Below are 12,917 nucleotides of genomic sequence, written 5' to 3'. Positions count from 1 at the left end.
AATTGATATTAATGGTTTTTTTTTGTTGTTTTTTTTTTTTTGTTTTTTTTTTTGCATAGGCAGTATCATGGCAATTAATACATGACCAGATTCCACTAAGTATAGATCTTCAGGCTGCTCTGGATTGTTGCTGTCTGACATTACAGCAGCCTAATCTCTGGAATTTGCTGGCTTCTGCAGTTAATGTGACATATGCTTGCTCCTTAATTAATTGCATTAGATTTATAATAGAAGCAGGTAAGTCTAATTTGAACAGCTATGAGAAAGTTTTCTTAATAAATTGTCAGCCATCACTGACCACATGCTAAGTGTCTAGAATCTTTCCTGTGAGTCCTTTGTAATTATTTCTTTGAAACTTTATTTTTACTATTTTAATTTCACATTTAAAGTTTTGTGTTTACTTTTGAACTTGGCAGATACTCTGGAAATATAAATATGTAAGAACTATTTGGCTTTGAGGAGAAAAATTGAATATGAGATACGCAATGGCTGTATTTTTAAAAAATCTTTCTCTAATTCAGTTGCAGTTGAACCTGGAAATCAGCTTCTTAGTCCAGAAAGAAAGAAGAATACTTCAAAAGGCCTAAGTGAGGGTGAAGCTGATTCAAACACACAGAGTAAGTAAGCAGTGAATTCCAAGTTTGGCTCAGATTTTCACTGAAGAAAAAACTTCTAGATTTCCTTTCAATTACTACTTTTAATATCAATGAGAGTTTATCTGAGACTATATCCATGTTTGAAAAATGCTTACTAAATATAGATTGACTTATTTTTAACGTGTATAGCTTTTCTTCTTGAAAGCTAAACATAAAAGCAGGTTTTTTATTTTTTGAGGTCCTGTCAGCTGTTTATACTCTGTAGCCTGAGCTTTTGCAGAGCAAGTACAACATGTACTGTTCAGGCAATACTTGTCTTAGTGTTGTGGCATTCTTAAGTCTCATGTGGAGAGGTGCAGTTCACTTAAGTTTCCATTCTTCAGAAGAAATATTCATTATCTGCTTTCCTGCATTCAGGGGTATTGTATGGGGTGAAGGTCAAGTGCGATCTGTGAGACTAGGCAAACATTGTTTTCCATATCCAGCTGTGCTGGTGGAGGCATTATTGCTATATATCCACAACCAGCTACAGAAATCACCTGCTTATCAGATTTAGTATAGAGCCAGTTATGAGAATGCTTTCTAATAATACAGATGTGCTCGGTCATTTTAAACTGTTCGGCAGAAATTCTCTATACAATGTGGCTCATTCTTGCTGGGGTTAGGATTAGGAAACTGGCGTGTGAGCAAGTCTGACAGATCTTGGGTTTTGGTAATCTTCAGCGCTAGGGCAATGGCAAGCTATTGCGGGGAGGGTGATAGGAGTACTCTTTCACTAGTTGAACTACTGTAGAATACATCTTTGTCTGCAACCTTAGTGTGGTTTTCCCCTTTTCGGTAGAAATAATCTTCATTTTAGTGCTTTCAAGGTTTTTTTCTGCATCTTTTTAATTTGTGTGTTTTAGATTCGTAACGCTGATTCTATTTTTCTCCTACTAAAGGAACAAAACACATTGCTGCAGCTTGTGAAATGGTAGCCGAAATGGTAGAATGTTTACAGACTGTCTTGGCATTGGGACATAAAAGAAACAGCAGTATTCCAGCGTTCCTTACTCCTGTCCTCAAGAACATCATCATCAGTTTGGCAAGGCTACCTCTAGTGAACAGTTACACAAGAGTACCTCCCTTGGTATGTTATGCTTTGTTTTCAGGATGCAACAACCGTTGAACAATTTTCTTGTTAAAACAAACAAACAAAAACCCCTGTGGTGCTGCATCTTAACTTTTATGTCACTAAGACTTCAGCCTTTTAATTAGTTTGATCACCCAGTTTGTCTTTTTAAACAGTAAAATGTAGTAAAGGTATGAAATGAAAATTCAGTGTGGAAGATGAGATTCGACTAGAAAGGAGTGCAGTCACTCCTTTCATTCTTATGTGAAAGAATTTCCAGGTGGTAATTAGAAGACGGAAGAGAAAGCAAAGACTTTAGTGCTTTGTCAGGGCCAGTACTTCCTCCTGCTCAGCAGGATTAATTAACCTGGAAAGAGTGCAACACACACATTGCTACTTTCTTTATGATAACTGAATTCATTTTGTGTCATGCAAAGTCCCACAATAATACAGTAGTACTGAGGTGGGCCTGGTGTTTGAACTAGCTCAGGTATTTGCGTGGTACTGGGGTGTGCCATCTAGATATTTTTGGACTGTATATTACCTTTCATTGCTAACTCATCTTGAATGCTTTGGACAAGGTATTTTGATCTCTCTTTTTTGGCAAATGTAACCTGGATTTAAGAATACCTCATAATTGCCTCAGTGCTTTATTAGTGTTGTGAAATGACTTCAAGGAGCTTTGATAAACTGCAAAGTTGTCAGAAAAATTTCTAGAGGCTTGTGAGGTAGAGAAAGAGGGTGTTCCCTGATCTGCATGCACAGCTGCTCAGCATTGTTTATGAGGGTCTGTCAAGAGGAATTAATCTTTGGGATCAAGACCCTTTTTGTCTACTCTCAGATGTATCTTTGTGCTTTTTCAGCCATCAATTGCTCTTTTCCTTGCATTACATTTCTGCATCATTATTGCACTTCTACTTTGTCCAGTAATGACCTGGCACTTAGTATCACTTAAATTTTAAACTAAATTATACAACAAGAAAATTTTTTGCTTTCCTGTCCAAATTTGGACAGTAGGACTGAATAATTAACTGATAGTGAGAAATATGCAGAATAAGTTATTAAAAAAAATTAATGTAATAGCAGCGTAGAATGTGTATTAGCTGTGTTAGGTATTTAATCTTTTTCCAAGTTTTGTGTATTTTAAGAGTTGTTTTTCCTATTGATGTCTCATTGCTTTTGTATGGTGCATATGCGTTTTCAGCTGTCCTGTTAATATTATTACTGTTTTGGATAAATAGTCTTTTCTTTATGTTCCAGGTCTGGAAATTAGGCTGGTCACCAAAGCCTGCAGGTGACTTTGGCACAGTTTTTCCTGAAATCCCAGTAGAGTTTCTTCAAGAAAAAGAAATCTTTAAAGAGTTCATCTATCGGATTAATACACTTGGTATGTACAAAATTAAAAATGAACATGGTTGGCTTTATTTGGATGTTTACCTATGATGTAAAGTTACTAGATAACTGAATGTGGTACCATTTGTTGACTTCTGTTGCTTCTGTTCTCTTCTGTTGGAAGAGAGATTTCAGAGCAGATTAGTAATTGTGCTGCAATAGCTGTTAAGTTTGGCTCAGTACTGAGAAAAACTATAAATTGTAGCAATTTAACTAAAAACTGTTCTAACTCAGGGAGTCCTTTTCAATACGCGCTACAGAATGGTCCATTGTTTTCTGGTGCATACAAACTGACAGCATGTGTAACTGTATTTTGCTTTTTTTTTAATCAATATATATTTTATAAATGTAAGTTAGTACCACACTCACAATTCTTTAAATGAGATACTGCAACTTTAAAGCTCCTGCATATGTACAGGTTTACTGAAGGGGAGTAGTGAGGCTTAAGAGTTCAAGTCTTTTTTGACAGATTAGACTATCAAGGGTAATGCATCAAATTTTCCACATACTTGGAAAAGTCTTCCCCACCCCCTTGCTCTACAGGTTAATTTTTGACTGAATTGTGGTGTGGCACTGTTTTTCTGTTTGACCACTGTAATGCCTAGGAGAGCATTCTCATTTTGAATTCTTTTGATGCCATTAGTGTAAACTTCAGGGTGTTATTCAAGAATCCTTTACAGTCCTCTAGAGTTAGAGATCAGCTTGGAAAATCTTCTGTAAAGTGTTTGAATTTTAATAGTGTATTCCTAGGCAATTCAGTCCTTTTGCTTCTAAAATTCCACAGGGCATGAAGATTTCTTGGATCACTTTGGGATTCTCTTCAACCCTTTCTCGTGAGAACTGGCAAATTTTGGATGCTTTTCTATGTTGTTAAAACCTGACAGATCCCACTGCTTTAAAGTTATACAATCAAAATATCTAAATGTACATAAGAAATAACTGGAATAGGACCATTTAAATAATAATGTTCAGAACCCTGCTTAAGGGTTGACACTCTCTAAAATAGAACAGTATGAATTTAATCTGAGTACAAAAATGCCAAATTGAATAGGAAGCAGCGTGAAATTAAATTTATGGAAGCAGTGTGCCTTTTCTTAAATGCTGTTGCACATTTAAGTTTGTAGTAAGATATAAATGACCAGCTTCTCTGAATATTTCTTCAGGATGGATTAGCCGTACCCAGTTTGAAGAGACTTGGGCTACTTTGCTTGGTGTACTTGTAACTCAGCCTATTGTAATGGACCAAGAAGAGAACCAGCAAGAGGTAATGTCATTCACTGAAATGACAGTGTCATTCATTGTATTTTATAGAAACAATGTTCTTAGCTCTAATAAACCTGTCAATCAAAAATCTATTGATCTGAGAAATTTCCGTTTATATTTGTCTTCATATGCCTGTGAGTTTAGACATATCCACCTTCTGGCTTAAAGCTTGTGTAAGTGTGTGAATAGTCTGGGGAAATTTTAGCAAAGTTTTTTCAACTTTGTATTAGTCCATCATTTAACACACACAGACAGTTCAAATTATGCTTGGTTAGATCTTTGGCTTGAAGCACAATAAAAACAGTAAAAACTTCAAGACAGAAACCACAAGTAAGACGTATGCTTTTAAGAAATATACTAGTTAACCGTAGTTAATATGTATGCTGACTTCTGCAATTAACTGTGCTATCTAATGGTCAAACTTCAATGGCAGCTTTTGGGTTTTGGTAAGCTGTTTGACTAGACATGAATCACCCTGGAGGTGCATGCCCATATCTCTTGCCTCCAGTTGTAGATTGTGCACTGGATAACTGGGCTTCTAACTTGGATGCCTCAGTTAAGTGCTCAGAGTTCACCAGAATGAATGTGGGGGTCAGAGCCAAAGAAATATATTTTTCAGAGCCAAAGAAATATATTTATACCAAAAGTGAGCATGAGGGTGAACTTTGGCGGCTATTGAGGAAGACACTTTCCCTCTTCAGATGTCTTAACCTGCTAGCCAACTGAATTACTAGGTTCTAGCTGTCTGACCTGAAAGGTTTTTTTTCCCCTCTAGGCTCTTATAACATCCACGCCCCAAAATTGTTAGTCACGATTAGTTATGCACTTGATTCCTGCATACATTCCACTGAAATCCAGACACTGAACTGTATCATCTATAAATTGCAAGTGGTCCTGACCTGGTAGGTGCAGAGCTGTTCCTAAAGCATTTTAAAGAACGCAGAGGGCAGGTGCCTACAAGCAGTGGATTCTGAGTAGCAGACGAAGAGGTTTGTTCCCCTTGCTTCCTAGGTGTCAGGTGTGTAGACCGCAGGAGTAGGGCATTGTCCATCTTCCCTGGGTTAGCATTTTCTGTCTGCTGGACTGACTGCATGGCTCATTGTGCAGCCTGCAGAATATCTGAATTATTCTTTACTATGTAATGGCACTGCTGCATCAGATGGAAGGCTGCCCGGCCTTTGGTAGTTCCTTGTTTGCCATGTAGAGAGCTGTTTGGTTTTAGAAGAGTGGTAATAGTGTTCCTTTACTTTCCAAGGAAGATTAATATGTTGAAGATTGCAAATACTTTAAGAATTGTTATAAATTTAAATATATTAATATTTTCTGACCTAAAATATCAAATTCTGGAAAAAATTAAACTTGTTACCATCTTAAGTTTTGTGGAAGGGATCAGATGAAATGAGTTAATGACGTGCCCCAAACAACTCATTCAGACTCTCGTTTGGTCTGATACTTTGAAGAAGGAATCAGTCAATAAAACCAAACCAAAAGCTGTGAGAAGCATCCTGGCACTTTGGAATCTGCAAGCTTGTGTGTTGTTGTCCTGACTTTGAGTAAACTGGGTTTTTCCAAACTAAACTACCAATGCGAAACTGTTCTGAGCAAAAAAGTGAAATGCACTGATGAGAAGCTGTTTGCTGCCAGCAGCACAGGGAAGATGAGTCTGGCATTGTGGAATGCCAGAAGTCTATTTTAAGAAATCTTTAAGTAAGGTAAGAAACTGACTATTGTAGCTGTGATGATTTAGAGTGGCAAAGTACAATGCATGCAGTGTATAGTTTTAATACTCTTATGGGGGAAAACTGGCAATACCTTAAGTATGAATAATAAATTGAATGTAACCAAAAGGTGTTAGGAAAGCCTTATTTCTCACACTTTTGCAGTGGTGTTAAATATATATACATAAATATTTTCTGGAGAATGATATCCCGAAAAATACTTTTAAATTCATAATGAGATTGAGTTTTGTTCCTAAAAGAGCAATTATTAAAAATAGTTAACACTGATTCCTCTCTGAAGAGTTTCCAACTTAGATTTGGTCTTATTCAATAATTTGGTTCAGTGGGTAATGATAGGCTAGATGAAAACAAGGGAAGTATACACTTTGAAAGCTCTTAAGTGATACTGGACATCCTGAGGTTTTAATGTTAATGGGCTAAGAGAGAGTACGTGCAGACTGGCTGATGAGATGGAAGGATTTGTTGGTGCCACAGCAATGATGCTTTGTGTGTGTTGCTTACCTGTCAGCTAGATTTCTAGATAGGAAGTCTAGTCGTCAGGGTTGTTAATGATAATTTAGTGAAAGGAAACAAATGTTAATATTCAGGGCTTTCAGACTTCTTTTTTTTTTCCAATTCGAATTACAGTAAGTTCATTTTACAGGAAGATACAGAGAGGACCCAAATTAATGTTCTTGCAGTACAAGCCATAACTTCCTTGGTGCTGAGCGCAATGACAATACCTGTTGCAGGCAATCCAGCAGTTAGCTGTTTGGAACAGCAGCCCCGCAACAAAGCTTTAAAAGCTCTGGACACAAGGTATTTTTTCACATATGCTAAAATGCATATATTTATACTTGTGGTTTTTATACTTGTGGTTAATACTTAAATAAATTAAGTTAGCTTAATCTGGTGATAGTAAAAATGTATATAGGCTATATTTTCTAAGTACGAGCGTATACAGATTAATCTGTTTACACGCACATCACATGGACTCAACATCAGGAACCTGGTGAGTTAAAAGATGATATCTGAAAAAGATAATATCTAAGTAAGAATCTAGCAAACAGTGTTTAGAGTGCATCTGTTTAAACACTTCTCAATTTTAGCATCCCTGAAAATGAAAATAAGCATAATGTAATATTGTAGAGTGAGCTAGTCAGACTTGCATGAAAGAGTTTAAGAAAAAAAATTGCTTACATTGATTTCTCTTGGGCTTTCAGGTTTGGGAGGAAGCTAAGTGTTATCAGGGGAATTGTTGAACAGGAAATCCAAGCAATGGTATCTAAGAGAGATAATATTGCTACTCATCATTTATATCAAGCTTGGGACCCTGTTCCATCACTTTCTCCTGCTACTACAGGTAAATGCCTTTGTACGAGTGGGAGGGAGTGAATTTCTTCTGCATGTGGAAGTAGAAAAGATACTTTTAGGAATTTGTTTGAAACCTGGTTTGCAGGAAATGAAGCCAGTTCCTGATCTATTTAGACATGCATGTTTTAAAAACTTGTCTTCTGTTTCTGTATAGGTGCTCTTATCAGCCACGAAAAACTCTTACTGCAGATCAATACTGAACGAGAAATAGGAGATATGGATTATAAACTGGGACAGGTTTGTTAAAACTCTTTAACTTCTGGCTTGTCTTTTATTATGCTTTCTCATAATTTGTGAAAATTCCCTTTAAGCAGCTTTGCTTAACATCAAATTTGAGCTAAAGGCTCTAATTGACGTACAGGGTAGGTTATAATTGGTTGACTCTTCTCAGCCAGCCATCCCACCTCTCACAGCATTTTTGCTTTTGTGTGCAAGATCTACACATGATTCAACTGTTGGATTGTTGTACTTTTCAGCCTTGGGCATTAAAAAAAACCTTGCGGTGGTAGATTTCACTTCATCTATTGGATTTCAATTTGCTGTAGCATGCTTGCATTAGTCCTTAGGAAAAACCATTGAACATATAATAGGCTATGGGTTTTTGTTTGTTTGTTTTTAAATTTAAATCCAGTTTAGGGACATAAGTTTAACTGCATTTCCTTAATTCAAAATAAGTATTTAGTGGTTAAAATATTCCTGAGTCCAGTTCTTGTCTAGTTATTTAACTCCTTGAAAATTATTTTTTATATAACTTTACATATATGCACTTTAAACTTAGTATTTATTTCACTAGAACAATAGTATGTATTAGTATCTCATTGCATATTTTTCACTAAACTCATATAACATTATTTTTCTTGAGTAATCTTAGATGTAGTGTGCATTGCTTAGCCTGAGAAACCATATTATGTAAAGGTGAATTATTTTGTCTAAGAAAGACTTCCTGAGCTATGTAAGGTAAATAACTTTAGCGGAAGAAGTTGAAAACATGGAAAGTGCCAGTTTCCTTTTGCTATCTTCAGATGTGCCATTTATTCAACTCCTTCAAAATATTTCTAGAAATTATTTTAAAAAAACTTTTGCTATGTTGCATAAGTCATACATGTACGTTAATCAAATACCCGAAGATTCAGTTCTTCAAATATCAATGCTGAACCTTACAGCATTAAAATAAAAGCTCTGATACAAGTTTCCTGCTTTTTCTTTTTTTCTTTTTTTCTTTCAGTTTCGTAACTGATGGTATTTTAGCCTTAGAGTACGATCCAGCTGAATAGTTTGCAATCCTGACCCCATGGTACACAGCGTACAGCACTAACAAATATGTGTAGAATATTCTGAATCTGTTGCTCTGAATATAAATGATTTATTCATATCATTTCTGCATGAGTTATTTTGGGAATGGATCATACATAGAAAAGAATTCTTGTAGTTAGAAAATGAATTCTGTTCATACTTTTTTTCAATCTTTATTTACCCTCTCTTCCTGTCCCACCATTCTGTTTAGCCTAAGCAGCTGTCTGAAGAATGACAGTCTCGAAGTATTTAGCTTCCAGGTTGAGTTTGTATCAGAGTTCAGCCCAAATGGAAATTTATCCTCAGTTTGAGCCTTGATAAGAGCTCATAATTTAAAAAATGATGCAGTTTACCATAACTAGCAAGCATCAGTAAATGGTGTGTACGTGTAGAATGAGAATGACTGCTTTTCTTGGGATTAAAGGAGTTTTTGTGGTGCACTATGATGCTGCATATTGTAAATCAACATAGGGAAATTTTCTTTGACAGAGGAGCATGCAATTTGTGTTGTTGGTCCTTCTTACAGAACAAGCAAAAAGAAAACTATCTTTTGAAGTGGGAAAAAATAATCTGTCTTTATGAATAAATCTAAAGAAGCTTGGAAATGGGTGAAAGTATGTAAACATATGAAGAAAAAAATGAAACTGCATCAGTTAAGCCTTGTACTGATGAAGAAACTTACTGTTTTGAAAGATCTATGAATTAAAAACTTATAAATAAATTTTTATAAAAACTTAAGAACTAAGAAGTTTTCTTCTTTATAGATAAATGTTTATCTAGCCTGAGACCTGGCATCTAAAATTTTGTTCTTGATTGATTTCAGAAAAAAAGGTTAAGTTGCAATTAGGTGTACTGGGTTCTGCTTTAAAAACTTTTAGAAATGTCTTCTGTTGACTTACTGAGTCATTTTCTTGCTTAACATGAAATATAAATATTTACATTTTGCTTTAGATTTTGGGTCTGGTATATTGACTTTTGGATGATGTGCAGTTGTTAGTGCATACTTTAGGTTATAGCCAGAAGCTCCTGTTGGTATCACCTGTATAACTGTACTAAGCTGCGTGGTGATGCTGTGTTTGCTGTGCCATACAATTTAAAGTTAGTTCAGCTACAAAGGGTGAACAAGGTACAAAAAATTTAAGTGATGTGCAGTTCATGTAAATGTTATTTGAGGCTGTGTGTTCATTGCTTGTGTCATTTAAATGAAAATCGCATTGGACTTCTAAGATTTTCTATTCTGATTGAGTGTTAAATGATGGGCTTGTTTCCAGTTTTTGTTTCTTTTGTTTTTTATGTTGCAAGGTCTCTATACACTCCATATGGTTAGGAAATAATATCACTCCATTGAGAGAAGAAGAGTGGGGTGAGGATGAAGAAGATGAGAATGACATGCCTGCTCCTTCCTCACCACCAACCTCTCCTATTAACACCAGGTGTCTTATTTTTTTCTTCTATCTCCTTTATCTTGCCAATAAACTTTTATTTCTTTGTTCTGAGCTCAATAAAAGAATCAAAATGAGCTTTATAAATTGGAGGCTGGGCAATAACTACACTTCAAATTGATTATTTTAGCAGGATGTAAGAATAGCCGCTTTAACAGTTGCTTGTTGTGTTTTACAGGAAACACCGGGCTGGTGTAGATATCCATTCTTGTTCTCAGTTCTTGCTTGAGCTGTATAGTCAGTGGATATTGCCATCAAATCCTAGCAAGAGAACACCAGTCATTTTGATTAGCGAAGTGGTGCGATCAGTAAGTAAAAAATTATTCTGAGTCAAAATTGAGTATATGTTACTGAATCTTTGGAGCTAAGCAAGGTTTGTAAAGTATTTTGTAATATATAGGAATTTTTTTTATTGGCAGTGCTATTGTGTGGGCTGTGTAGAAATACAGCTTGTGCAACTTATAGCATTATAGTATTTTAAATTATTTAAGCACCTGGATTGCATATTCAGCTACTAAGTTACAAATACTTTATTTTTGCATAATGATAGTTCTTTCTTGTACTTGACTACTTAGTAAAAGTAGGTTTTGCATCTGTCATCCTATCCTTTCATAAAAACAAATGAAAATAAAAAAAACTATGCAAGAAAAACTGTCTTAATGGACTTGTGTGACTATTGAAACATAAGAAACACTAAAGAAAACATGTGGAATGTGTCTTCATAGCCATTATTCGCTATCATAAAAGGTTTAGATGAAATTATCCTTCTAAGAGAGTATGTATTGTGTATTTTTGGATGTTTTAGTACATAATAAATGGCAGCCTTCATTTAGTTTCCAAAATCACATACTATAATGGGTTTGGTTTTGAAAACCTTTCTGAAAAAAGGACCCTTTGGAGATAACTGTCTTCAAGGATGGATGGTAGAATTAATTCTGAACAGGTTAACAGCTGTTGTTCCAAACATTTATTTTTACATGATGAATACATTGATTTGAGGAATTGTTGCTGATAATGACATGAGAAGGGAGAGGTGTTTTGTTTTTGTTTTTGTTTTTTAAGTTTTTAGCTGCCTGCTTATGGTATGTTTTGTATTCAATTTTAATTTGTGTATAGCTTCTGGCAGTGTCAGACTTATTTACAGAAAGGAATCAGTTTGAGATGATGTACACAACACTGACAGAACTGCGAAAGGTGCATCCATCAGAAGATGAGATCCTTGTACAGTATTTGATACCAGCCACTTGTAAGGCGGCTGCTGTTCTTGGAATGGTAAGAAATTTCATGGCAATTCATTGCAAATTCATGAGCATCTAGGCAAAGTAGTCCTTTGCTTCTGTCACAAAAATCTGTCTGTCTTAGTAAGAGTGGTACTGCTCTGGGAAAATCCCTTAGCTGATCTGTATGGCTATGAGAATTAATATGATAGGAAGCCCTCTCTCAATTATAAAAGGTCCAAAGTATTCTGGGCTTTCAGAGGTTTTGAACAGCACCTTCAGTTGCCCTGTTAGTCATATTTTATAACGTTTGAGCATAGATCAATGGTGTAGTTTTTTTTCCTCATCTTATTGAGGTGAGTGTTACCTTTTTGCTGGAGTTTATGCTGCTCATTTGTTACATTTCAGCCCAGAAATGATGACCGGGCAATGGCAATTGCTGGATTTGTGTTACAGGTGAATGACTATGATCTCAAAAGAAGCTGTGACATTGCGTATGATGAATACTTAACTTGGTAGTCAAGTATCCTATTTCTTTCTCTCACTCTTTTCTTTCTTCCGTTTCATCATTCTGTATTTAGGGCAAGGATATTATTAATGCAAGTTATTTAATGAAATAAATGTTACTGTCTTTAAATCTGTGGAGCAGAGGGAAGAAGTATTCTCTGAGAGACATTTCAGAGTGGGATTATCTTTAAAATATTACAAGTACTTTGGAAAAAGCTAGCATTTCTAGAAACTGTATGAAACTAACATGAAACTGTATGGATAATAGTGATAAGAAAAGCTTTGAAAGCTTTTGGGGTTAGACTTTCAGTAGCTATTGTAGCAGCAACTGTGCAAGGCAAGACTGTGAAAGTCATATCAAAAATATCAAAGCACATCTAGAGATAGCTTGTTCTGATTAGGGGAAATTACAGAACTTTCTGTTTGAACTAGTAACACCTTCTCAGAAGCAAACAGCTGAATAGAACAGGTTAGTGGGAGGAAAAAAAGGCTTGATTCCAGCAAGAGTTGGTTGTTGTGCTGTGCTTTGTTATGTAGAAAATCTGTTTAAAAAGAAAAACTGCCCTTTGATATATACTTGATGAATATAGGGACAAGGTAAAGCAAATAACTTTTCCTAAATGCTTACTTTTCTTGCAGTGTATGTATATTTTTTAGGTACTTCATCAATACAGGGACAAGGTAAAACAAATAACTTTTTAGTAAATCAGTATTTTTCTTACAGTTTATGTATTCTGAGACTTTGCCTCAGTTTTCAAATTTAACAAAGGTTAGGATAGGTTTTGCATATTCAAACAGATTATTGTACTTTGATAATGGGGGATGAAGTGTCCGATACCAGCTTGATACTTGAAGACTAAACCTGTGAGTGATGGAGATGTCCAGATCTGAGTGCCAGTGGTCTTGCAGAATGAATAGATGGATCACTGTACTATTAGCTGAGTGGATAGCAGTGTGTTCCCTTGTATGCAGTCTGCAGGCATCTACCAGTTTTTTTCATATAG

At 35.5% G+C, this 12,917-nt stretch overlaps 1 protein-coding gene across 6 annotated transcripts in view; it reads left to right on the top strand.

The window, feature by feature from the left end:
* Nucleotides 1-12,917, top strand: part of HTT (huntingtin) — a 99,641-nt gene that overhangs the window by 75,781 nt on the left and 10,943 nt on the right. For 4 of the 6 annotated variants that reach the window (XM_064511493.1, XM_064511492.1, XM_064511491.1 and 1 more), the window contains 11 exons: nucleotides 60-237; nucleotides 522-617; nucleotides 1,538-1,725; nucleotides 2,968-3,094; nucleotides 4,263-4,363; nucleotides 6,745-6,899; nucleotides 7,304-7,443; nucleotides 7,609-7,691; nucleotides 10,050-10,180; nucleotides 10,368-10,497; nucleotides 11,306-11,461. In XM_064511493.1, coding sequence (XP_064367563.1) covers nucleotides 60-237; nucleotides 522-617; nucleotides 1,538-1,725; nucleotides 2,968-3,094; nucleotides 4,263-4,363; nucleotides 6,745-6,899; nucleotides 7,304-7,443; nucleotides 7,609-7,691; nucleotides 10,050-10,180; nucleotides 10,368-10,497; nucleotides 11,306-11,461 — 1,485 coding nt within the window. The other 2 variants (XM_064511496.1, XM_064511495.1) reach the window with 2 other exon arrangements.

Source organism: Dromaius novaehollandiae, chromosome 4, assembly GCF_036370855.1.
Source record: "Dromaius novaehollandiae isolate bDroNov1 chromosome 4, bDroNov1.hap1, whole genome shotgun sequence".
NCBI lineage: Eukaryota > Metazoa > Chordata > Aves > Casuariiformes > Dromaiidae > Dromaius > Dromaius novaehollandiae.
This window is presented reverse-complemented; position numbering and strand designations above follow the sequence as displayed.